The sequence below is a fragment of the Meriones unguiculatus genome, chromosome 5 (assembly GCF_030254825.1).
Source record: "Meriones unguiculatus strain TT.TT164.6M chromosome 5, Bangor_MerUng_6.1, whole genome shotgun sequence".
NCBI classification, from domain to species: domain Eukaryota; kingdom Metazoa; phylum Chordata; class Mammalia; order Rodentia; family Muridae; genus Meriones; species Meriones unguiculatus.
Window position 1 is genome coordinate 119,208,185 of NC_083353.1, and position 27,626 is coordinate 119,235,810.

The window sequence follows — 27,626 nt, forward strand, 5'->3', positions numbered from 1 at the left end:
CGACCTGCTGCCTCAGTTCTTTTGACTGTGAGTCTTTCTGCAGGAAGGGAATTAGTGCTGGGGAAGTAAATCTAATCACAATGTGGTCTTGTTTCAGACATTTATTCTATCTGTAGACATCTTTATATAGAATAGTCTGCAGGTTGATGGTCTTCTTCTTCTGCTAAGTGTGTGGGAATGAATGGCAGAGTAGAAGGATGACTGAGCAACCAATTTTTTTTAACATGGTATTAAAATCTCACCACAGAGTGAGATAACAAGAGTTATAGTCAGAACAGTTGCAGAAGATTTCAATAAAGTTTAATACTACAGTTGATAATGAATATGAAGAGGCCGACAAGATAGCTCAGTGAGTAAAAGTCATTGCTGTGCATACCATGTGACCTGAGGTCAATCTATGGAAACCTTGTTAAAAAGTTGGAGGCAGTGACATGCATCTATAGCCTCAGCATTCCCGCCACAAGGAGGGAGGTTTAGACAGGTGAACTGGCTGAAAGCTCTGAGCTCAGATAGTCTACAGTATCGGAGTGACAGCCACAAAGAGAGACCCTACCTTAAGGTGGAAAGAGAGAACCAACTCCTTGGCTTTTGCATACAAATGTTAAAAACACTAACAATGCATGTATCTCCTCTTGCAGCTCCAAAACACCACACACACACACACACACACACACACACAATAGTCAGTAAAAATGAAAAAGAAGCTGTAACGTCTCGTCTCCTCAAGTACAATGTCAGAACATTGTACCAATGAAAAGGATTTTCTATGATTTCCTCATGATCATTCCAGACCACCTATTTCTATTCCAGACTCTCACAGTTCCCTGAGATTTGGTCTTCCTTCCCCAGAGAACTTTATTCCCCAAAGCACCCTCACAAAGGCTTGCTTCAGCTGACTGTTTGTTAGAATCTGAATAAATGCATGCCAGGAGGGATACATGGATGCAGTTGTCAAACCGAAAATGAAAAGCAGTTTGTTTTCTGGAATAAAGAAGCAGATAATTTCTATTGAAATACCTATAAAATACAAGATGAAAAGGATGATAAAAGAAATCATAACCTTCATGGCTTTCACATGAGCTGCTGTGTTGAGGTCTCTGAATTCTGAGACATGAGACTGCATCTGTCTTCTGTGTCTCCAAAGTGAAATAATTAACAAGAAACATGCAGCTAAGGTCATCGCAAAGAGAGAAATGACTCCAATATTGACTAAAATATAGTTGCTAGTGAATTCCCTTTTCTTCCAGTAGGTCTTCCAGGTCCTGTTTCCATACTTAATTTTGTCATCTTTCATCACCTTCACAACAAGTGAGAAGGTGATTAGCCATGTTATTAGCAAACACCCTATTAGAAAGACAAAAACTTTATCAGTTCTTCTCTTTAACCAGCGAAATGCATAGTGGGAAAAATTTGCTATTTTCAGGAAATAGAAGATGCTGAGGCTGGTGGCAAACCAGACAGTCAGGTGATTCACAGTCATCCACATATAAGTGATGCTTTCGCTTAGTCTTCTAGACACATGCATGGTTGGATAAAATAGCTTTGTGTATGCATCTAAGGTTATTACCCATATGATAAAAATTCTGGAAGTTGCCAAGCCAGTGAGAAGGAAGTCAGTCATAGAGAGCCTCTTGTTTTTGGCCCACTCCATGCAGTTAACAAGTGCAATAAATGTATTCCCTAAAATCCCCAGCACTGCCTCTGTAGCTGCAACAGAAAAGAGGACACCTTCCACTGCGCTCAGCATCGCTGCAGAGCCTTATGGTTGCATCTGTTGCAACTGTTGTAGATCTGCTGCAATGTGTCCTCTACACTGACTGCTTCAAAGAAAAGCTTTTTCTTCTTTGCTTAAATAATGTCTTCAAACTGCATCAAGAATATGTTGTGGTGGATTCTCAAGTGTCTTCATAGAGCTCTGTCCTCTTGGCCTGTAAGACTTAGATTGTCTACAGAATGCGTGCAGACTAGATGTCTTTGTATAATTTGCTTGTAAGAAAATGAGTGTTTCTATTTCATGGTTTTTAATTTCCCCTCTGAGACTATTTTGCATGTAATAAGTCTAGCAGTTGAGTAGGAGTGGCAGATAGGCACTGTCAGGAGTTAAACAACCAGAACAGTACTGAATCTCATGTTTTAAATATGAAGTCATCATCATGAGTTATGTGAGGTAGAACACACCTATAGTACCAGCTCCTTGAGAGTGAGAAGTTGCCTCACTTTAGCCTGTGAGTTAAACCACAGCTCTCTTCTGAAGAAAACAAGTTGTTCTTGTCACATTAAACATTTAGCATAAAAATATTAACAAGAAAAAAATGAAACATAAAAATGTGACATAAAATGTTATATAAAAACGTAACATAAAAAATGAAACAAGACTTTGCGAAGAAGAGTTAGCACTCTTTTTGGTACCCACCACACAGCCTTTGAGCATGAGGAAGTCACTGGTCACTGTAGTGGACAAAGCCATCCAGTGGGTTGTTGCTCTTGTCAGACAGGTCATAGTCAGCAGATGCATTGTTCCTGATGAGCTTACCATCCTGATGAGGTAGCCTTGACCAATCTTGTAAATTCTTTTTGTTAATCTCTGTTCGATGGCGGTAGTCTTTTCTCCAGCCACAGAGAAGGCCTCATGGGCAGGGCACCATGCTCCAGTACAGGAAACCTTACACAGCTTTCTGTGGGATTTGCAGGGCAGTTTCTTTGTATGCCAACGACTGGTCACCCCTTTATACCCTTTGCCTTTTGTTACCTCGATGACATCAATCATCTCATCCTGTCCAAACACCTGGTTCACAGGAATCTGCTGCTCCAGCCTCTGGTGAGCTCTGGAGAAGACTGACATGAACTTTATCAATACCACCTCCAAGTTTTGCCATGGTCGTTTCCAGACTGTGGAGGTAAAGAAAGCATTCATGGGACCACTCAAGAAAAAACACACTGCCAGGGAAGAAGGTGCTTAATGCCAAAAGCAATTTGCTCAGCTAATGGGGTCTCAACAAAAATTTTTCTGGTGGAAAAAAATATAACAAGAAGAAAAATTAAAAAAAGAAAAAATCATCATAATTTCATGGTTTATAGACATGATCTGGGTGTACAAATAAAAACTAGATATAGACAAAATATAACCACTTTATTCTGAATATTGACTTAATGTTTAACTAAAAATGTAAGTTCCTTTGAAAGTGTGGTAAGTTTCAGAATAACAAAAATTGTATTTGTGCATAACTATTGTACTTATTGATAGGTTTCATAAAGATATTCTCACTCAAGCACATTATGATTTTAACATTTTCAAACTTCCACCATTGTTCTCTTCTCTTTCCTTATGTTTTTATTTTCTGGACAATAGTCTCTCTGTGTGTGTGTATTTATATGTTTACACATGCATTTTATTTATGTAAAATCTAAGTTGTTTGGCTTGGTAGCCTTTAATATTTTGAACTTGTAAAAATAGGATATTAATCTTATGTTGGATATATGGGTAGATAATAAAGATCCCCCCATTCTGTAGACTAGCTATTACATAAAAAGAAAGTGTTCAACATTTGTCTTTCTGGTCTGACCTATTTTGCTCTCGTTGTATCTACTTTTCTGCTGATGTCATACTTTACTAATCTTTATGGCCAAATTGACTTCCATTTCTTTTATCTATTCTCTTTGTGGACACCAAGGCAGATTCTTTAACTTAAAAATGCGAATAGTGTTGAATTGAACAAAATGTTCAAGCATCATTGTGGTATACTGACTTGGAATCCCTGGATGTGTAGCCAGTATTGCTGTAGGTAGGTCATATAGTAGTACTTTTTTTATGTTTTTGAAAACCGTCCATACTTATTTCTGTACATGCCCACCAGCAGAGTAGAATAACCCCCTCCCCAGTGCTTTTGACAGCATTTGTTGTAATTTGTGTTCTTAATTACAGCCATTCTGACTGGGGTGCAATGAAATTCCAATGTCATTTTAGTTTGTATTTCCTATAAAGCCAAGGATTTTTAACAGTTTGTGAAATGTTGATTAGCTCTTGTGCTTTTTTTTTTTTTAGAACTGTTTGTTCACCCCGTTAGCCCATTTATTGATTGAGTTGTTCAGTTTGGTGGCATTTAATATTTTGAATCCGTCCATATATTATAAATATTAATCCTGTGTTGGATATATGGCTAGGCAATAAAGATTTCCTCCCATTCTCTCTTTTCACTCAAGTAGCTATTTACTTTGCTGATTTACATAGTTGCTGGCTTAATTTTATAATATAATCAGCAATATATAACCTTTTTCTCTTTCCCTTTCAGGTCAGTATAAGTTTCAGCCTCAATGTCCTATGTCCTAAGATTTTCCTCTTTCCATCAATAAGGTCTTATAAAATTCTAGTGAGTAAACAAGAATAATGTCAATTATTATAATGCTATTTTGTTTTAGGGAACCCCCCCTCCCTGACCAACAACTTGAAAAACAGTACCTGACACTGATTTGATGATGTCACTGGCATTGATCAGCATGAAGAATCATTTTATGAGTGTTCCAATCTATTTTTCTATTACGTTTTTTTTCTAGCTGTTTACCAGAGCTAACACCACTGTTATGACCATGCTTCTATAACAAATAGTTAATGTACCAATAACTTTGTGGTTTAATGGATAAAAATAAAGGCAACATTATAAGAAGTTAACATGTAGACAAAAATTCCATGTCCCAAATGTCAAGATTGATTGTAACTGTCTGTCTTGGTTTCCTTTTCTTTGGGTCTTCTGGAGAAAGGGTGTCAGTGGTTCCAGAAAGCCAAAAGAATCACAATAAAGTTTTGTTTTGGATGTTAAGCACACCATGAAGTCTTTCTTTACATGGGGTTGTCTAGGGTTGACATTTTACCTCTGTCAAACATATAGGAAGAGGTCAAAGAGTCAGGGGACTGACTGAACAAATGAACCTGCACCCAGAATTAAAATCCCACCAGGGAGTGTGATTCCTTGAGAGACAGTCACAGAGTTCAGAAAATTCCAACAATGTTTGATAATGGTGCTGAATCAATAAATGAATATTGTACGAATGAAAGTATCTTCAGAGATTTTTTTTCCCCATTTACTATGCCAGATGGTTCATTTCTTTTCCAGACTGTCATGTGGCTCTGACACAGTTTCTTTTTTCAGAGCACTTTAATTGTTGCAACATCTTTACAGAAACTTGCTTCAGTTTACTGTTGGCTAAAATTAGGATAAACGAGTGACAGCAGGGATAGATGAATGTAATTGTCAAACCAAACATGAATAACAGGTTGCATTCTGGGATTAACAGACATATTGCATCGATGGCAATACCCATGAAATGCAATATGAAAAGGATAATAAAAGACAGCAAAACTTTTATTGCTTTCACATGAACTTCTTTGTTGAGTTCTCTGAATCCTGATCCATTCAACTGCATCTGCCTGTTGTGTCTCCAAAGCGACATGATTAACAAAAGACATACAGTTAACATTATCACAAAGAATGAAAATACTCCCATATTGGTGAAAACATAGTTATTGACTAACTCTCTTTTCATCAAGTGGAATTGCCAGGATGTGTTCACATACAGCATTTTACTATCTTTAGTCATCTTCATAACCACTGAGAAAGAAAACAACCATGACAAGAGCAAGCACCCAACCAGGAAGAGAAAAACTATATTAATTCTTCGTTTTAACCAGAATAGTATATAGTGGGGAAAATTTACTATCTTCAGGAAATAGAAAATACTGAGGTTGGTGGCAAACCACACGTTCAATTGACTGATAACTATCCATGCATAACTGATGTGGACAGATATGGAGAGAGTGGGCAGTCTTGTCTCTGATTTTTCTGAGGGGCTTCATCCAGCAGCTAATGAAAACAGATACAGAGACCCATAGTCGTATAACAGGTGGTCCTCAGGAAGTCTTGTGGACGAGTGGGAGGAGGGATTGCAGGAGCTGCAGGGGTCAAGTACAGCACAAGAAGACATACAGAGTAAACCAACCTGGGCCCCTGGGGCTCACAGAGACTGAACCTCCAACCAAAGGGCATGCAGCAGCTGGACCTAGGTTCCCTACACATATATAGCAGATGTGCAGCTTGTTCTTCATGTGGGTCCCCCAACAACTGGAGCAGGGGCTGTCTCTCACTTTGTTGCCTGGCTTTGGATCCCTTTCACATAGCTGGGGGGCCCTGTCTGGCCTCAGTGGGAGAAGATACACCTGTAACTGATGAAGCTTGATGCACCAGGATGGTTTTGGTAAACACGAGGGCCTCCCCTTCTCTGAAAATAAAGGAATAGAATAGTGGAATGGTTGAAGGGGTGAAAGGGTGGGACTAGGGAGAGAAGAGGAAGAGTGTCTCCTGTCAGGCTGTAAACTAATTTTTTAAAAAAGCATGTATGGATGATAGATAGGTTTTTACCTATGTGACAGTGGAAGGCTCATTATTTATTACCTCTAGCAATAAAGCTTGGAAGAAGTGAAAATTCAAATTGCAATCTTTTAGAATTTACAGATGTCCACAATACAGTCAGCAAGGGAAGACACTGTATGACTCTGTATTCTCATCCTTTCTCTTTGGACTCTTTATTACTAATTTGTGCTTTAAGAAATGATATTAAGGCTTGCTAATACTCTTTCTAATTTCAAGCCATTGGAAAAGAGATCATTCCCACTGAAATCAGGGACAAGGCAAGGCTGCCCACTCTCTCCATATCTCTTCAACATTGTTCTTGAAGTCCTTGCTAGAGCAATAAGACAATTGAAGGAGATCAAGGGGATACAAATTGGAAAGGAAGGAGTCAAAGTATCACTATTTGCTGATGATATGATAGTATACTGACTGACCCCCAAAATTCTACCAGGGAACTCATACAGCTGATAAACACCTTCAGCAAAGTGGCCGGATAGAAAATTAACTCAAAAAAATCAGTAGCCCTCTTGTATACAAAAGACAAAAGGGCTGAGAAAGAAATTAGGGAAACAACATCCTTCATAATAGCCACAAATGACATAAAGTACTTTGGTGTGAACCTAACCTAGCAAGTCAAAGACTTGTTTGAAAAAAATTTCCAGTCTCTGAAGAAAGAATTAGAAGAAGATGTCAGAAGATGGAAAGATCTCCCATGTTCATGGCTTGGCAGGATTAATATAGTGAAAATGGCCATCTTACCAAAAGCAATCTACAGATTCAGTGCAATTCCCATCAAATTACCAACAGAATTCTTTACAGACCTTTAAAGAAAAATGCTCAACTTCATATGGAACAACAAGAAACCCAGAATTGCTAAAAAAATTCTCTATAGTAAAAGATCTTCAGGAGGTATCTCCATCCCTGATCTTAATCTGTACTATAGAGCAACAATACTAAAAACTGCATGGTACTGACATAGAAACAGAAGGGTGGATCAATGGAAACAAACAGAAGACCCTGACATAAATCCACACACTTATGGACACCTGATTTTTGACAAAGATGCCAAAACCATTCAATGGAAAAAAGACAGCATCTTCAACAAATGGTGCTGGTCTAACAGGATATCTACATGTAGAAAAATGAAAATAGATCCATACTTATCAGCCTGCACAAAACTCAAATCCAAGTGGATCAAAGACCTCAACATAAAACCAGACACACTAAACCGCTTAGAAGAAAAAGTGGGGAAGAGCCTTGAACTCATTGGCACAGGAGACAACTTCCTGAACAGAACACCAACAGCACGGGCTCTAAGAGCAACAATCAATAAACAGAACCTCATGAAACTGAAAAGCTTCTGTAAAGCAAAGGACACTGTTGTCAGAACAAAATGACTGCCTACAGATTGGGAAAGGATCTTCACCAACCTTATATCTGATAGAGGACTAATATCCAGTATATATGAAGAACTAAAGAAGTTAAACAGCAAAAAATCAAGTAATCCAATTAAAAAATGGAGTACAGAGCTAAACAGAGAATTCTCTGCAGAGGAATATCGAATGGCAGAGAAACACTTAAAGAAATGTTCAACCTTATTAGCCAAAACAACCCTGAGATTTCACCTTATACCCATCAGAATGGCTAAGATCAAAAACTCAAGAGACAACACATGCTGGAGAGGTTGTGGAGAAAGGGGAACCCTTCTCCACTGCTGGTGGGAATGTAAACTTGTACAACCACTCTGGAAAGCAATCTGGTGTTTTCTCAGACAACTAGGAATAGCGCTTCCTCAAGATCCAGCCATACCACTCCTAGGCATATACCCAAAAGAGTCTCAAGTATACAATAAGGACATTTGCTCAACCATATTTGTAGCAGCCTTATTTGTAATAGCCAGAAGCTGGAAACAACCCAGATACCCCTCAGTGGAGGAATGGATGTACATATTGTGGTATATCTACAGAATGGAATATTACTCAGCAATAAAAAACAAGGAAATCATGAAATTTGCAGGTAAATGGTGGGATCTGGAAAAGATCATCCTGAGTGAGCTATCCCAGAAGCAGAAAGATACACACGGTATATACTCACTCATATAGACATATAATATAGGATAAACCTACTAAAATCTGTACACCTAAAGAAACTAATCAAGAGGAAGAACTCTTGCTAAAATGCTCAATTCCTATCCAGAAAGGCAAAGAGGATGGACATCAGAAGAAGGAGAAAAGAGGGAACATGTCAGGAGCCTGACACAGAGGACCTCTGAAAGGCTCTGCCCTGCAGACTGTCAATGCAGATGCTGAGACTTATGGGCAACCTTTGGGCAGAGTGCAGGGACTCTTAGGAAAGAAGTGGGAAACAGTAAGATCTGGAGAGGACAGGAACTCCACAAGGAGAGCAACAGAACCAAAAAATCAGAGCATAGGGGTCTTCTCTGAGGCTGATACTCCAACCAAGAACTATTCATGGAGATTACCTAAGACAGGGGATGCAGATGAAGATGCAGCCCATGGCAGTTCAGTATCCAAGTGAGTTCCATTGTAATAGGAACAGGGACTGTCTCTGACATGAACTGATTGGCCTGCTCTTTAATTACTTCCCCCTGAAGGGGAAGCAGCATTACCAGGCCACAGAAGAAGACAAGCAGCCACTCCTGATGAGACCTAATTGACTAGGGTCAGTAGGAAGGAAAAGAAGACCTCCCCTTCAGTGGACTTGGGGAGGGGCATGCATGCAGAGGGTGGAGGAAGGGAAGGATTGGGATGGGAGGTGGGAGGGAACCACAGAGGGGATACAAAGTGAATAAAATGTAATTAATAAAGAAAAAAATACTCATTCTTTCAGAAAAAAAAAAAAAGAAATTGTATTAAGACTTCTTGTTGCTACTCTTTCTAATTCCAAGGAAACTGGGAAGATGTAAAGGTGAAGGAGTAGCAAAACCTGAGGAAATTAACACACTCAAGTTTAGCTTTGTATATATTTAGCCCCAGGTTGCATTTTCTGTTCCATTTATTGCATCTAAAATAAATACAAAAGAATTTCTTAACATTACTAAAAGTCTAGCAAGCATTCAGCCATCCATCTATTTCATAAATGGTGAATGAGTTGTTATTTTAAATTTAGTATTGTTATTCTGGATCCAATGAAATTATAATTGATTGATAACTTTCAATTTCTAAAATTTTCTTCACCTCTTCTTTTTACTATCAATTAATGCATTTAAAAGAGAACAAATGTCCTGACCATTTGTCCTGAAGAACTTCCTACAGTTTAGCTCCTGCTGACGTCATCCTTTCTTGTAGGTTAATGTTTGTTTTTATGGTAATAAGATTTCTGTTCTTTGCATTTGGGATAAAGCATGGAGCCCAAGGCAGTCTTAAGCTCATTATGTAACTGTGGAAAACATTGACCTTCGTATCCTTTTGCCTCTACCTCCCTAATGCTGAGTGGCTGGTGGGCACGCTATGCTCATCTTACGCAGTGCTGAGGAATGGACCCGCAGGCTCATGTGTGCCAGCATGGGGGTACTTGCTGAGGGGATGGTGTTCTTGGTGAGGGGTGTTTCTACAGGAGGGTAACTTTTCAAATCACACATTATTAAACAAGTTGAGAGCACAGTCTTCCAGCCAGGGTCAGAGAAAAAAACCTCTGTTGTTCTTTTCCCCGCATATACTACTGTATATGGTCCTTGATGAAATATCCACATTTTATTGTGTCCTGGATTCTAGGATACAATTTTTTTCAGGGTCATGTTTTCCAAATTTAACCAGTATATATATATACTGGTTAAATTTGGATATATACTGGTATATATATATATATATATATATATATATATATACTGGTTAAATTTATATATATACTGGTTAAATATATATATATTTCTTATATATATATAAGAAATATATATATATATATATTTCTTTTGTGGGGGTTGAAAAGGAGTTCTTCCAAGTTCAGTGAACTCTTAAAAGTTGGGAACCATGTAGGACAATTTCTGACCTCTTGAAAACACAACACCTTTGGAAAAGGTGGTCCAAGATAACTGTGTGCAGCCAAGAAGAGAAGTGTCTTTACTGTCAGCTAGCAGATTAAGCCCTGGTGAGAAGTAATTTAAATACAAATTGAATAGGGCCTGCTCAATTAATTAGAAGGGTGAGAATTTCACTGGAAAACTTGATTCTGAATAGAGGAATAACACCCACACACGAGGTAGTAATTATACAATACACTGCAACATTACAGTATTAGAGATCATTTGTCAGCTTCCTCCAGCTAGACTAACCTATTATGGCACAATTTGAGTCATTGGCACAAGAGGATATTTTTTTTATCCAACTACACAAATGAGCAATGAATCCTTAAATTTAGTTCCTCTAAGAAGATTCAGACCTTAACAGGATGAGGTAGGTGTCCCTGTCTCAGTTTTCCATTTTTGTTTTGTTTTGTTTTGTTTGATTCAGGGTCTCACTACACGGCCCTGTTTTACTTGGAATGCCCGTGATGTAGCTGAGTTTGAGCATTAAAAGGCAAATACCTTAAGCCTGGCCTGCTCTTCTCTCTTGTGATCCCTCTCTTCCTCCACTTCCCTGGTGGCCTTTGTAGCTTCAGCTAAGAAAAGAAGTCTTCTTTCAAACAGAACCAGTCTGTACTGAATGGCTCTGACCACACAAATCAGTGACTCTTGAAAACTATGTCAGACTGTCTATTGTAGCTTCCAATTCCTTATTTTGTTGAGTTCACATTTTGGTAATAGCTTTTGTTACTTAATTGCCATATGAAGATCTACATCTTTTATGGTCTCATGCATAGTTCCCTTTGACTATAATTTCTACTTCCAGGTCAATACTTGACAACCACCTGTATCTCAACATTTTCTACGCTTTGTGTTTCCAACTTTAAATGGTAAGAAACACACCTTGGTAAAAACAAGCTTAAATGTTTTTAAACTCAGTTCTCCTGGAGGCTAGTTAATTTGATTCATTAAAAATTACTGTATAAAGATCTCATGTATTTTTGATCATAGTGAAGAGAATCTTCTCAGTGAGTTATCAGAATTGACAACAGGTAGGGGAAAAGGAACAAAGAAGAAAGAAATATGAGAAAGGGGGAAGATAGTCACATAGTTTGAATGTTTTAGTGAAAAACTGGTTCTACTTTTCAGTGAAGTTCCAACACAGCCATTATTCCATGGTTTACTTTCAGGATATTAGCAGTCACATGGTCCAAAATACACAAGACTTGGGACCAGGCATCCTCTTCTCTTTGTCTTGGATCCCTGTCACTTCTGCAGCCTCTCAGTCATACTTTTGCTCTGATATGTTCCCCTGACCAGGAAATATCAGCCTTAAACACAGCACTCTGTCTTAGAGTTGACTTCAGTAATCCTTGGCAGAAGACTTCCTCCCTCTGCTTACCTTTAAGCCAAATTGCAAACAGCACGCCCCAGCTTTTAGAAATCAAAGAAGTTTCTGTCCTCAGTTTTGCTGCACACTTGTCAACTAGTGTGAGCCATTTTATATAAAACTTCTACATCATCATATGTATATCGGAGTTTGGAGGCTTTAAGCATTGTCACCCATGTTCTTGTCATTGACGCTTTCCTGTAAAGCATTAAAAAATGTCGTCGATAAATCCTGTCAAATATTCCAATTCCTTTTCACTTTAGTAATACCCACTTTCTTGACCATGTTGTTTTTTATTTTTTTTTAAAAAAGCATGCTTTTAGTCATTTGGATTGTCCTACACTATCTACCATCCCCAAAGCAGTAGAAACCTTTGAGTTTCTAAAGTTGTCCTGTTTACTGACTATATGTTGGTTTCTAATAATTGCAAATGTTTATGATCATTATCCGAAAAATTCCATTCATCTTTGGACTGGTAATTCTATGTGTTTAGACAGCATTCTTTGGGTTTCAGACAGAAAACATTGATCATGTTCACCTAGGAGTGGAAACTAAAGGTTGGTTGAATGTACAGAGGCTCAAAACATGACACGACCCTTGACTTTATTTATTTTCCTGTAGTGTGACTTGCGTTTGAGCTAAACTCAATGCTGGGAAGGTAGAACCAGTCTCACCTTGCCAACTTTCTCTTCTCTGTGTATTTGCTGCCAGTTTGTTCTCTGCTAACATTTTATGCTCTCTACCTGTAGAAATCCTTTATAAACATTTAAATTCTCTCTTAAATACTTCCTATTAACCTATGGAGTGTGAGTTCATGTGTACATTTATTTGTATTTGTTCAAGTGCCACAGATCCTGTGTGGAGGTCAGAGGACAACTGGCAGATTTTAGTTTTCTCCTTCTACAATGTATGTCTCAGGGATGGAAGGCTGAGCATCATCTTGGCAACAGACACTATTGATACTCAGCCCTCATGGGACCTTATTTCATTCTTTTGGAAGAACATGGGGAAGTAGATGACTGGAGGCAACAAGAGAAAAGTTCCATGAGATGGAGGAGAGGGGTCAGTCAATGCATCTTCTGTTTAAGGCAGTTTGCAGCTCTCCTAAGGACTAGCTTTGTCCTGTTGACAAAAGCTTTCCTGGGATTGGGGATTTAGCTCAGTGGTAGAGCACTTGCCTAGCTAAGCTCTGGAAAAAAAAAAAAGCTTCCCTGCCTTCCTCCTTCATCTCCTCCCATGCCTCTCTCTGAGTCCACTGATATGGGAGGTCCTCCTCTTCTTCCATCTGACTCTAGCCTATCAGGTCTCATCAGGACTGGCTGCATTGTTTTCTTCTGTGGCCTGGTAAGGCTGCTCCCCTCTTCCCAGGAGGAGGTGATAAAAAAGCCAGCCACTGAGTCCATGTCAGATTCAGCCCCTGTTCCCCTTACTAGGGTCCCCACTTGGAGACTGAGCTGCCCTGGGCTATTTGGTGCAGGTTCTAGGTTATCTTCATGCATGGTCCTTAGTTGGAGTATCAGTCTCAAAAGACCCCCGGGTCCACATTTTTGGGTTCTGTTGCTCTGTACCTCATTTTTAATTGGATTATTTGGTTTGTTGGTGTCTAATATTTTGAGTTACTTATGTATTCTGGATATTAGCCCTCTGTTGGATGTAGGGTTGGTGAAGATTTTTTTTTCCCAGACTGTACACTGTAGTTTTGTTCTGTTGGCGATGTCCTTTGCTTTAAAAAAGCTTTTCAGTTTCATGAAATCTCATTTATTAATTGATGTTCTTAGAGCCTGAGCTGCTGGTGTTCTCTTCAGGAAGTTGTCTTCTATGCCAATAAATTTGAGGCCCTTTCTCACTATTTTTGATGAGACTTGATAAGCTATGGGCAGATGGCAGAGTGGGACAAGTCACCTTTTCAGTGGACTAGGAAAAGTGGATGGGGAGAAGAGGGAGGGAGGGTAGTATTGGGAGGAGATGTGGGAAGGGACTTCAATCAGGATAAGTAATGAATGAATTAAAAAGAAAAGAGTAGTTTGTTTCCCCAGCATGAATCACTTGGAAAATTAAAAATTTTCAATCGTTAATGGTTATCAATTGGGGATTGTTTTGTTTCTCTTTTTGTTTGCTGATTTCAACATTAAACATTTTTTAAAAATTTATTTACATATTTATTTATTACAATTTATTCACTTTGTATCCTTGCTGCAGCTCCCTCCTGTGTCTCCTCCCAGTCCCACCCATCCTCCCTCTTCTCCCCCTATGCCCTTTCCTTAGTGCCCTGATAGGGGAGGACCTCCTCCCCTTCTATCTGACCCTAGTTTATCAGATATCATCAAGGTTGGCTGCATCATCTTTCTCTGTGGCCTGGCAAGGCTGCACCCTCCAGGGGAAGATGTTCACAGGGGACAGTTTTGCTCCAGAACTGATCTGGAGCAGTTCCATGCATACCCTGTGCTTGTGCTTCAGTGTTTGTTAGTTAATAGGTGTGTCAATTATATTTATTTAGAGGACTTAGTTTTCTTGATGTCCTTCATCTCCTCTTGCTCTTACCTTCTTTTCACTTCCTACTAGGGTTTCCCTGAGTCCTAAGCAGAGAGATTTAAGAGAAATATCTCCTATGGGGCTGAGTAGGCCAAAGTCACTCAATTTCTACATAATGTCTGCCTGTTTGTCTCTGTTCCCATCAGATGCAGGAGGAAACCTCTCTGAAGATGGCTGAGAAAGATACTGATTTATGAATACAGTTGAATGTCATGAAGAGTCATTTTTCATTATATTTTGAAAGACCAATATTAATTGGTTTTACCATAGGTCCCTGGGATATATAGTTTTAATCAAATCAGATATTGGTTAGTTAATCCCACAAAATATATGCCACCATTGCAGAAGCATTATCTTCTAGGCAGGACACCATTGCACATCAAAGCGTTCTTGGCTACCTTCATTACTTTTCTTCCTTGATAGCATGCAGAGTACCTTCCTGTAGTAAAGATCCTGGCACACAGGGGTGAAGCACCAACTTCTCCATGTTCAAGAGTTGTCTAGGTATTGTCATCAGAAATGGGGCCTTGTCTTCAGTTTCAGAGAAATTAACAGTTTTGGCAACAGCCTGCTCTGTCTGGGAATTCTCATGGGACCTGTTTGGCCAACAGCTCAATTAGATGTAAACCAATCCCATGAATGTAAGCTCATATTTATTGAAAAGAGACGGCAGTTTGGGCTCTGTTACCCTCAATGTTTGGCAGTTTCTCTTAGATCACTTCATAAATGTATGTATTTTACGAAGATTTTATGTTATTAGGTTTCCATAGTACTCCTCAAATGGCTCTTAATTTTGGCTATTTCTCCACCTATTCCCTTCCTTGCCCCCTTTCTCTTCTTCCACTTTATCTTCCTGTTCCATAACTACCCCATCCATCCATAACTATCTAGTTGATTTTCTTTTCTTAGGGAGATTTATTTTTGCCCCCACACAAGTCCCTTACTCCGTACATAACCTCTGTGGTTGTATGGCTTGTAGCTTGGTTGTCACTGTCTGAGCAGCTAATATCCACATATAAGTGGATACATCCCATTGCTGTCATTCTGGGTCTGGAACAGCCATCCAGGATGATATTTTTCTAGTTCTATTGATTTTCTTGTGAATTTCATGATTTTTAATAGCAGAGTAATAGTATTTTGTCTAGATATATCATGTTTTTTCTTCATTCTTCTATTTAGGGATATCTGTATTTTTTTTTTAATTTTCAATTTCTGTCTCTTGTGAATAGAACAACAAAGAACATACTAGATCAGGTGACTTTGGTAGTAAGAAGCAACCTTTGGGAATATGCCCTAGAGTGGTACAGCTCAAACTTGAGGTAGATCTATTTCCAGCTTCCTGAGGCACCACCACACTGATTGCCACAGTGGCTGCAAAATTTTCTATAAGCAATGGATGTTTGCCTAACCCCCATCCTGGTAAGTACTCATTTGTTTCATTGATCTTGGTCATTCTGAGTGGTATATGTGAAAATCTCAAAGGAGTTTTTATTTGCATTTCCCTGGTGACTAATGACACTGAACATTCCTTTAACTGGTTCTTGTCCATTAGAGCTTCTTCTGTTGGGAATTCTCTGTTTAGCTCTGTACAGCATTTTTAATTAGATTATTTGGTTTGTTGGTATTTAATCTCTTGAGTTATTTATATATTTTTGATATTAGCCCTCTGTGGAATGTAGAGTTGGTGAAGATGTTTTACCATTTTTTAACCTGACATTTTGTCCTATTAACAGTACCCTTTGACTTCCAGAAGGTTTTAAGTTTCGTGATGTTATATAATTGCAGATCTTCATGCCTGAGCTGTACCAATGCATTCAAGACTCTTCCCTAATTTCTCTTCTACTAGATTTAGTGAATCCAGTTTCTGCTGGGGCTTGAGGTTTTTTTTTTTTGCAGAATGATAAATATTGATCTATTTGCATTCTTTTACATTTAGACATAGAGTTAGACCAGCACCATTGGTTGAAAATGCTTTTTTTTTTTTTTTCCATTGAATGGTTTTTGGTTCTGCATCAAAAATTGAGTGTCTGTTGCATTCTGCCCAAAGTTTGGCTATGAATCTCAGCATTTGCTTCAATACCTCAATCAGTAGAGTCTTTCAGAGGCCATCTGTGGTAGGCTCCTGTCCTGTTCCCTGTCTTCTTCTTCTGCTTCCAATGTCTATCACATTTGTCCTTCTGAATGAGGATTAGCATATTTTCTAGGGTCTTCCTTGTTGTTTAGCTTCCTTAGGAGTATAGATTTTAGTATTTTTATCCTACATTATATGTCTAATAACCACTTATGTGTGAGTATGTAGCATGTGTGTCTTTTGTGCAGCCTTGCTAGGCCACAGAGAAAAATAATACAACCAGTCCTGATGAGACCTGATAGGTTAGGGTCAAATAGAAGGAGAGGAGGACCTCCTCTATTAGTGGACTAGAGGAGGGTTATAGGAGAAGAAGAGGAGGGACTTTGGGATTGGGAGGAGATGAGGGAGCAGGTCACAGCCAGGATACAAATTGTATAAATTATAATAAATATAATAATAATACTAAAAAAAAATATAGTGTTCCTAGGTTTGTGGCTTTATTTTCTTGTCTTCAATTCAATTCCATTGTCTGTTTTTATACCAATGCAATGCAGTTTTTATTACTATAGCTCTGGACACTGTTGTGCCCCCTTTTTTTTTTTTTCAATGCAGTTTATTCAGAAACCTTGAACAATCCTCGGACCCTGGGGAAAGCCAGCCCACAGCTTAAATAGCCTCTGGGTAGCCAACCCAGGCGTGCCACGTGGGCAATGCAGATAGGTCCACATACATGGAAGCAAGCCAGATCCTCAGCCTTAGCCAAATGTGAAATTGTTCGTGACAGAGAGCACTCACCATCGGGAAGGTGGAAGGCGGAAACCAGCTCCATCTTTAAGGCATAGCATTCCGCAGCTCTCTACAGTTCCCCCTTTTTGTTTTAGACGCATCAGGCAAGAGTAGAGGTCTGATCTCTGATATTAGAAATAAATTGGGACTTTGTACCGATGTTCGTTTAGGTGTCATCCACCCAAAGAGCATCAGACCCGTCCGATACCTTTTTCTCAGAGGCGGGACCTGGGGCATCAACCAGCATGCAACCAGACATGCTCTTCTCTGGGTCCAAAGCGGCTGACCCTGAGTGCAGTGCTTAGCCTCGCATCCTGAGCATATCATTTTAGCTTTTTATGGTATCCAACCATGCTTGGGGAGAATGTCCTGCTTCAATGGCTGTAAAGGCCTGAATGATCAAGGCTGCATCACACTGTTGTGAGACTCTAATCTTGCATATATACCACAGGCCCCTTTTAAAAACCATTTTATAAGCCTCTCCCTCCTTCTCAATCCCAATCCCTTCCAGCACCCAAACACCAGGTAGGAGAGAAGATTAGTGGGGAGAAGGGCAGAGTTCTCTAGCTACTTCCTGCTTGTTAGCGTTGCCAGGTTTCTTTTGGCACTTCTGTTCCTCTCAGGATAGATCCAACTTCTTCTCACTGAACTTCAGTAATAGGAATCAAGAGCAGCAGGGGTTGACACCAGCAACCTTCTTCTTTCTTGGAGCTCCCTTCTTACTCTGTTCTTTGGCATTTATTCCATCTTCATTGTCCTCAGAATTAAACTATTTGTAGCAGGCAAAAGGCCCCTCTCAGAGCCCGCATGAGGCAAATAATTTGCTGTTGTGGACAGTCTGAATCAGTCCCATATCCTACACCTGGGATCAAAACAAAAACACATTACATCCACAGCAGTATATAACTTGAAAGAAGAAATGGTGATATCTCCAGAAATTCTTTTATTATAAAGGATTGTTTTAGTTATACTGTTATTATTTTTGCATATAATGTTGAGAATACTTTTCCTAGGTCTGTAAAGAACTATTTTGGAATTTTGATGGGAATTACATTGAATCTGAAGATTGCTTTTGGCAGGATGGCCATTTTCACTATGTTAATTCTACTGATCCACGAGCACGGGAGATCCTTCCATCTTTTGATATCTTCTTCAATTTCTTTCTTTAGAGACTTGAAGTTCTTGTCGTAGAGGTCTTTCCCTTGCCTGGTTAGTGTGACAGCAAGACATTTTATATAATTTCGGGGCATTGTGAAGGGTGTTATTTTTCTAATTTTTTTTTCTCAGCCAGAATATCACTAGTACAAAAGAGGGCTACTGATTTTTATGTGTTAATTTGTATACAACAACTTTGTGAAGGTGTTTACCAGCTTAAGAGTTCACTGGTAGACTTTTTGGGGTCACTTATATATACTATCATATCATCTCAGAATAGTGATACTTTGACTTCCTCCTTTTCAAATTATATCCCCTTGATCTAGTTTAGTTTTCTTATATTTCCAGCTAAAACTTCAAGTACTATATTGGATAGAAATGGAGAGCATGGGTAGGCTTGTCTTCTCCCTGATTTTAATGGAATTGCTTTAAGTTTCTCTCCATTTAATTTGATGTTGGCTATTGGTTTGCTGTACATTGCCTTAATCGTGTTTAGGTATGTTTCTTGTATCCTGATTTATCCAAGACTTTTAACATGAAGGGCTGTTGTGTTTTGTCAAAGGGTGTTTCAGCATCTAATGAGATGATCATGTTTTATTTTTTCTTAATTTATTTATATGGTCGATTACACTGAAGGATTTTTATATATTGAGCCATCCTGTGTCCCTTGGATGAAGCCTACTTGATCATGTTGAATGATGTTTTTGATGTGTTCTTGGACTTAGTTTGCAAGTATTTTATTGAGAAGTTTTGCATCAAAGTTCATAAGGGAAATTAGTTTGAAGCTCTCTTTTTTTGTTGTTGAGACTTTGTGTGGTTTATGTATCACGGTGGCTGTGGGCTCATAGAGAGAGTTTGGCAATGTTACTTTTGTTTCTATTTTATGAAAAAAATTTGAGGAGTGCTGACTTTATTGTTGTTTCTTATTTTAAAATCTGGTAGAATTCTGTGCTAAAACCATCTCGCCCTAGGCTTTTTTTATTGTTGTTCTTGTTAGATTTTTAATGGCTGCATCTTTTGCTTAGGGCTTAAAGGACTATTTAAGTTGTTTCTCTGATCTTGATTTAACGTTGGAAAGTGGCATCTATCCAGAAAATCATACACTTCACGTAGGTTTTTCAGTTTTGTGGAGTACAGGCATTTGAAGTCGTATCTATTGTTTTTGTTTTGATTCTCTCAGTATCTGTTATTATGACCTTGTTTTCATTTCTTTTTTTTTTTTGTTGTTGTTGTTGTTAATTTGGATAATGCCATTGTTGAAAGTACAATCTATAAACAATTCACATAGTTATAAGAATTCAAATTTCTCCTTTGTATACATTTCTGCCTGGTTGGGGTAAGTGTGAAACTGCACATAACTGTGGTAAGTTTGTGTCGGGGGTAGAAATGTGTGCACTCAGGGTCTCTGCATACCAGTTCTCAAGACACTACAGATTGTATGTAGCTCAGTTAATACAACCCCAGTGAAAATGTTCAATAATTCTACTGCTACAGCAAAGCCTCCATCTAATGAGATGTATATATGCGTACATATATGATATTTAGATAAGTTTTGATGGTAGTCAGTGATTTCTGCACCACAGGAGCAAAGACAGCACAAGGTTGACTGACTCAGTGTCTCTACAGAGTGAGAGATTATTTTGGACTCTAAGAACATAGCTTTAAACACAGAGTCCGTGGAGACTTTGATTAGATGGCCTATAGTCCCTTGATTATTATTATTGTTAAGGTTATTACAGTGAAAGAATCCAAGAAGATTGTGGGTTTTCCAGTGTATAGCAAAGTGAGTACCAGGGTCCTAGAACTAATAATTGTATTTCATGTTTATAAAACTTTTTATAATGTTCCACTCTTTCCCAGAATGTTTCATTGGATTGTATTTAGATCTTGAGTCTTCTATAATTTTTTTTATCATTGCCATCATAATTGCTGACTATATTCAAGTAATTGTTTAAGCTGCTCTCCTTCAGTCTTCACAGGATCCAGGCTTTCCATGACTTTTCTATGGTTTTCCTATTGTACTTTGCATACATGATCTATGTTTTTCTCTCACATTGGTATTCTGTGAAAATATATTTTTTATAATAACCTTATTCTCTTTCCTCTGTGCAAAGGATGTGTTGAATAATCTATGTTGTTCATTAATCTTTTACTGCTAATTATCGTCATGTTTTTATATTCATTTGGACAGCCATGGTAAACTAATACAGAAAATGATGGGAATATAAGATGTGGAAATTAATAATTCTACTGGAGATATGTTATATTTGAAATAAATATTAGAAGACAAAGGAGAGTTAGTGGACTTCCAATGCCGTAGGTACTGAAGTGCTAGCTACATGGCACTCATGGCTTCAACCCTACTCTTCTCAATTCACTTTTCTCTGTCAGCTTTTTCCTAGATTCTATTTTTATTATCTCCAATGGCTCATAGCTCATATTTCTATTTCATGGTACATTAATATTTTCATTCATTGTTGAGTGAGAAACACTGAGAAGGACTTGAACTGAGTAACATTTTCAGAATCACATGCTATGGTTTGTGAACCAGGAAACAAAGGACTGTGGTGATTTCTTTCAGCATTGCCACATCCACTGTCACCCAGATAACCTGAGCAAGTCTGCCTGGCTCTGTCCTTCAATCATCTCTCTAGCCTAATTTCTTACCTGAATATCTACTATATGCTCCTGGTCAAGACCACTCATCTCCAGATTCCCTCTCATGTAGTGTCTCGAACTTATATTCTTATACTCTGTTGTCTGAACAGCTCATGAATATTGTACAGAAATGACAAAATATATTTATCCATAATCAAAACAAAATCATCATATGCTTGTAGAGCTTTCTTTAGAACGTAACTATGCTTATTCCATGGAAAAATACCACCATTTCTCTCACCTTTCAAGGAACAAATCATATGTAACAAACCTGATCATTAAAGAGTTCTTCCTGTGATAGACTCGGAATGTTTTGAGAAAAGTCTACAGCTGACCTTCATGGGCAGAACCCGGGACCTGATCTTCCACACTGAAAAAGCATTATTTTTTTATAACAATCACCAACATGGCCTTATATACATATCCCACAGCCCTGCACTAATCTAAATGTCCCTATAATTTTCCCAAGGTTTGGAACAGGAGGCAGCTGCTATGGTGATGAATTTGTATCTCCCAGGATAAAGATAAAGAGGAAACAAATAAATAAAATAAATTCCACAAATATTAAAGGAAAATGATCAGTCCAGGTACCCCATATATACAAAGAAATATTTGAAAATCATATTAACATGTCTCAAAAGTAAGAATAAGTTAAATGTAGGATGGTGAACTCTAGTGCTGTAGTTTGGAAAATTAAAAGGGCAGCAAAGAATATGCCTCAGTGGTTAAGAACACTAGCTGCTTTTTCAGAGAACGTGGGTTCAATTCTCAGTTTTCACAGGACAGGTCTAGTTCCAGATCTCATGCACTCTCGCCCCTTGACACCAGTCATGCATGTAGTTTGCATACATACATATATACATACATACATGCATATACACACATACATATATACATACATAAATACTTACATATCAGAGAAGTAAGGTCCAAGTACAGTGGACTATTTTTGGGAAAGAGTGGAATATTATACAAAGTCTTATGGGCATGAAACACAATCATTCATTCTAGGAAACTGTATTCACGTTGTTCCATGCAGGAAATCCAAAAGTGTTCTCCTTGGCCATTTTCACTGTAATAACCTTATCAGTATTAAAGAGAACAAAGGATTTTAGGCCATCTAATCAGAGTTCCCATGGACTCTCTTATTAAAGCTGTTTCTTTGACTTTGGTATAATCTCCCACTCTGAGGAGGTATAGTTAATCTTGTGTTGTCCTTTGTTCCTGTGGTGCCCAAACCCATTACACAGTTGAGCAGAAATTACTTACTAACATCAAACTTGTCTAAATATCATATATGTATGAAAATATACATTATAAATATATGGAGGCTTTGATGTAGCAACAGAATTCTTGAACATCTTTATTTGCAGTTAAGTTAACTGAGCTACATACAATCTGTTTAGAGTCTTTAGAACCACTGCTGGAATACTGACACCCTGGGTGTACACATTTGTGCCCCTCAACACAAATTTGAGAGACTTATGTGCAGTTTCACAATTACTAAAACCAGGGAGAAATTCAAATAATGCACAAAATATTTTAATTTTTACATCAGTGAATTGTTTATGAAGTGTACCTTCAACCATGCCATCCAAGTCCCAAATTGTATCTTTTAAAATGACACTGACAACTTCCTCTACACCCATCCTGCTGGGCTAAAATCCCAAAGAAAAAGAAGATGTTTAGGACCTCTAGGGTGAAAGATGCACCATGTCAGGACACCCAATTAGAGTTCAAAGGCCATTCATTTGTCTTCTTTATTGCGGAAGCTGCCTTGCTTCTTACAGCATAGACTTGGGAAAAACTCCAGAGCCTCTTCCAGTATTTGTTTGAACTGCTCACAGCAAACATGATGACTCTTAGCTCAACTAAGAGCCCAGTTGACAGTGTGAGAATATTGACGTGGGGTCTGTGGAGGAAAAAATGGAAGGCAAAATGAGATTAAATGCTTTCTTGCTGAGTTCATATCTCAAGGCTAAGATCTGTTGTCCTCATTGCACAGGAAGACCTTATTAGCACATACCTAAAACACAATAAAAAGGTATTATGGTGCATGCATATGATCCCAGTACCCTGGAGGCAGGGCAGATAGATTTTTATGAGTTTGAGGTTAGCCTGGTCTACAATGCAAAGTTCAGAACAGTTAGGGCTGTTACACAGGTAAGCAAAGTCTCAAAAACAAAACAAAATAAACAATAAAATAAAAAAAATGGAAATGGTAAGTTTTTTATTTGCAGAGTAATCCCTCTACCTTGTCAGGATGACTGGGAAAAGGGAAAGTTTTCTGGAAGGAGATCAACTGTGAAAATATTTGTCATAATCAAAGTAGACAAAGAGAATGATGGCTAGCCTTGGTGAGCAATGAATGCAGAACAGATGAAGGAGATGAGCTTCCAACACAGCTGCTTCAGACACTGGGAATCACTTCAAAAAGGGAGTCAGGGTCCAATTAAGAGGTTTTTCTCCCAATGAGATTAGGATTTCAGTAACTACAAGCCATGTATATGAAATCACACAAAGGTTTTGATCTACCCTTACCACTTGAGAAAACATGAGAACACAACGAAAGGAGGGAATGTTGGGTGAAATATAATAAATTGAGGCATTGAAATTTGCAGAATAGAGAGAGTTGTGTGGCATACATTTGTAATCCTACCATTAGGGAACTAGAAGAGAAAGAGAAAGGCCATGCTCAGCTATGTAAGGAACCTAAGAAAAACCAGAATGATTTAAGGCATTGCCTCAAAAGATGTGAGATGTGCTAAATATTTAGGAAAGAAAAATAGCAGGAAAATTTCAGGTGTACAAGTAAAGATTTAATGGCATTTGTCTGTGTGACTGTCTGTCTATTTGTTTTGTTCGTTTTAATTTAAACAGATGGATGACCCTAGGAAAGTACTTATTCAGGGCCTTTCATCTTCCACCTATTCCATATGAGTATCAGAAACTACGTGGTGGCCTCTCTTAGATTAGGGCAGTTTATGCTGGAGTTAACCTTTCCTTGCAGGATAGCTGTAACAGCTGAAGGGAGGTAAATTACCTTTATGGATCATCCTCTGTGGTATTTTATAAAGACATTATCAAAGTCTCCTATGAGCCCCTTGCAAATAAAGCCCAATTCATTCTTCATCAACTCTCTTTCCTTTATCCATCATTCTTTTTGTTTGTTTGTTTTATTGGTTCATATTAACACCATATATTTAAGTGAATGTATGAGTGTTAACTGCCATACAAAATGGAGAAGTTAGCCCAGTCTTGAGACTGGAGCCCCACAGAACTGGGAAGGCTCACTATGTTGAGTTATGGGATGAGAAGTGAGGCTCTGGGAGAGGTCTCTTTGTAGGGAAGAAGAGGCCTGAATTCCACTTAATCTCACCACATCACAAGAAAAAATAAGGGAAGAATGTGACACAAACTGCTCTGGCATGTAGGCTTTGAACTCAGGTAAAGTAACTAATTTTTTAAAATGCTTCACAGGAAAGTGTCAGTAAGAAGCTCATCAGTGACAATGCTTAAAGATTCCTAGCTCAGTGCTTTACATGTTAGTGTAGCAGTTTTAATATAAAACGGCTCAGGCTAGCTGCCAATTGTGCTGCATAACCGAAGACAGAAGCTTATTTAATTTCTGGAAGCTTGGTATGTTGTCTGCAACTAGGTTAAAGGTGAGCGGAGGGAGGAAGTAACTTCTGCTAATGATAACTGTAGTCAACTCTAAGGCAGAGTTATGTGTTTGAGGCTGATATTTTTTTGTCAGGGGAACAGGATATTAGAACATACTGAAAGGCTGAAGAAATGTCAGGGATCCAAGACAAAGAGAGAACACCTGGTTCCAAGCCTTGTGTATTTTGGACCAGGTGACTGCTAATGTCCTCAAATTCAGCCATGGAATAATGGCTGTGAAGGGCATCACTGAAAACTAGAACCAAGTTGAGCTAAAACGTTCTGCCTGTGCCTTTGGCCTGTGCTATCTCATCAGCTTTTTCTTTTTTGTTCCTGTTCTGCACCTGTGTTCTATTCTGATAACTCACTGAGCAGGTTCTCTTCACTACGATGTCCTACAGTTTCCCTCTCAGGTATTCATGTGGCAAAGGGCTCACTTCAGACCTTGTGCTAGGCGGAACTGGAGGGAGCAAAGTCCCCTGAGGTTTGGCCATGCTGCCATTGGTTCTCAACTTGCTGAAGTAAGGCCTAGTTGCCCTCTGTTCACAGGACAATTCATTATTCCTTGTGACTCCCACTGCTTTTGTTCACAGCTGGGAACTCACTGGGCCTTTTACTGCCTGCTGTTGGCTTTTATCCTTTGGCGTCAGTTCAATATCAACATGTAGGTTCAAAAAAGTATTCACAAGAGATTCTGTACTTGCTGTAAAGCCAGTTGTTGGTAATATTTATTTTCTTATTATTTTTTTTACTCATTCATTCATTCATTTGATTTTTGAGACAGGGTTTCTCTGTGTAACAACCCTGGCTGTCCAGGAAGTCACTTTGTAGACCATTCTGTCCTTAAGCTTACAGAGATCTGGCTGTCTCTACCTCCTGAGTGCTGGGATTAAAGGCAGGAGCCATTCTGCCCCCCACACTCCTCCCCCCTTTTTAGGTGATATTTTACAGTATTCTAACAATAAGTTTCCATTGCCAATGTCTTTCTATAATTTCATGGAACTAACTTTTACAAAAAAAAAATCACTTCACTATATTTTGCTGTTAACTAGATTTAAACTAAGTTAAAAGGTATTTTATTCAGTTTTCAGTTGCATGAGTTATTCAACTAAAATATCTGTTTTGAAAAAAATACAGACTGTTGGGCTCATATGTTTCCAGCTGATTAATTTTTACACTAAGATTTGGGAAATACAGAGCAAAGGGCTTTATGTTCAGGAAATTTGACTTATACCTGTCTAGACTACTGGGATGATTAGCCTCAAAATCATCTGTCATGACCAAGCGATGGATTTCTTTTAAACAAAGAAAGGAGCTATCAAAGTTATTGCATCTTTTCTTCTACATGATGTTGATCCTAGTTTTCCATTGCCATGATAGGGACTTGGCCATTTGTTGCCTATCAAAGGATGTGCTCATTCCTGGCTCTCAGGAAGAAAAAGTCCTGCTGCTGGTCTGCCTGGTTTCTTGCAAGATTATAGTAGGAGGGGCATATTGCATTTGCCTCCTTTCTGGTGGTGGTTGCTGCTGTGGCTTATCCTGTTCATTCCCTACATCAGCAGAGGGCTCTGAGACTGAGCTCTGGCTTTCAATCTCAGGCTGTATTTGAGTAAGGCAGTAACATATGAGTTCACTGGTGAAAGGCTTTTCTTTTGTTCTCTTTCCCTGATCTGACCACACAATCCTTTCTCTTAGCACCTGTCTTCCAATATCTAACCCAATCTTCCATACCTGTTCAGTCTTCACTTTCTTTTTTACATCCTGATGATACAGAAGGTTTTGCATGTATATTCTTGGAACAAGTATGTGTTCCTGCATCTGGAAAACAAGAAGGACTCTTATTTGATGCATGAGGTGTAGTGGAAGACTGAAGGGCAGTAATGCAAGTGAAGACTACATGAACATCGTGAGGATTTCTAGTTGTGCTTAAAGACAGTATATTCTCTGCCGGTGTAAGGGATTTTAGTCTGAGTTTTTGAACCCTAAGTTTAAATTTGAGTTATCCATTCAACACTTTACTTAGATCTACACACATAAAGCATTAGAGAAGAGAATTTCAAAGATGGTCACCACCAATTTCACTAAATACCCGGGGACAATTTATTTCAGTATAAATCAAAGAGAATTACATAGTAAATGGAAAGAAAAGCGGGAAATTAAGGTATTTCTCCATCTTGTTCTTGAAACTGTAATTAAGGAGAGGAACAAGATGGAAGGAGTAAATTCTGGATCTTCTCTCTACAGTATTAAGGGAGTCAGCATTAAGCCACTTTTTCTTTCTGCCTCACCTCATAGTGGTCATTTCTGAATGGGAAGCAGACAAATTTCTTCTTTTGGCCTTTCCTGTTTTCAGTATCCTCAAATCAATCATGATTCCCAGCACTATGTACCGGGAACATCTGCTTATGACTGTAGAGAAAGTGACATTTATTAATTCCTAAGATGAAAAATATGATAAGATGACACACTGTAACACAGATAGTTAAATAGTGTGCAAGGATGATGGTTTGGGCTTTACCTGCTGGGACAGCAGGTTAGTCATTTATGATCTCTGGAAATAAAGCACAAGCCAAAGAAAAAATTTAGATCACAATCTGTCAGAACTTACAGATGTCCGACATAAAATGTGACTTCCAGGCTCAAAGCTCAGAGCACAAGTGAGCTCATCAGTCAGTCTCTGAAACAATTGGAAAAGCACTGAGATGCAAGAGCATGTAGGATTTCCCTGTGCTGTTACCATCCAGCTCTTACTATAAAATCTGTTCTATCCTCCCTGCAAGTCGAGAAACTGTACTGCTCCTTTTCCCTAGGAATGCTGTACTCTTCAAAGTCACACTGAGACTATATCTGACCAGTTGGTTTTTTCTTTAATTCTTAGCACTCTCAAGACGGAAGTACCAGATTAGACATTACAATTACTGCTTCACACATTAAAATTCTGAATGTGGA

General features: G+C 38.5%; 2 protein-coding genes and 1 pseudogene across 2 annotated transcripts; all 3 read right to left on the reverse strand.

Moving 5' to 3' along the window:
• Positions 1–814: 814 nt before the first annotated feature.
• Positions 815–1,747, reverse strand: LOC110560624 (taste receptor type 2 member 105-like). Its single transcript, XM_021656614.1, has one exon. It carries the CDS (start codon positions 1,745–1,747, stop codon positions 815–817), a length of 933 nt encoding a protein of 310 aa, XP_021512289.1.
• Positions 1,748–2,213: 466 nt separating this feature from the next.
• On the reverse strand, positions 2,214–2,914 carry LOC110560625 (large ribosomal subunit protein uL3-like; annotated as a pseudogene).
• A 2,198-nt stretch (positions 2,915–5,112) lies between these two features.
• On the reverse strand, positions 5,113–27,219 carry LOC110560626 (taste receptor type 2 member 114-like). The gene is made up of 3 exons (XM_060383419.1): positions 27,196–27,219; positions 26,966–27,114; positions 5,113–5,785 (listed from the first exon to the last, which is right to left on the reverse strand). The coding sequence occupies exons 1-3, from the start codon at positions 27,217–27,219 to the stop codon at positions 5,113–5,115; spliced, it is 846 nt and encodes a 281-aa protein (XP_060239402.1).
• Between the last annotated feature and the right edge of the window lie 407 nt (positions 27,220–27,626).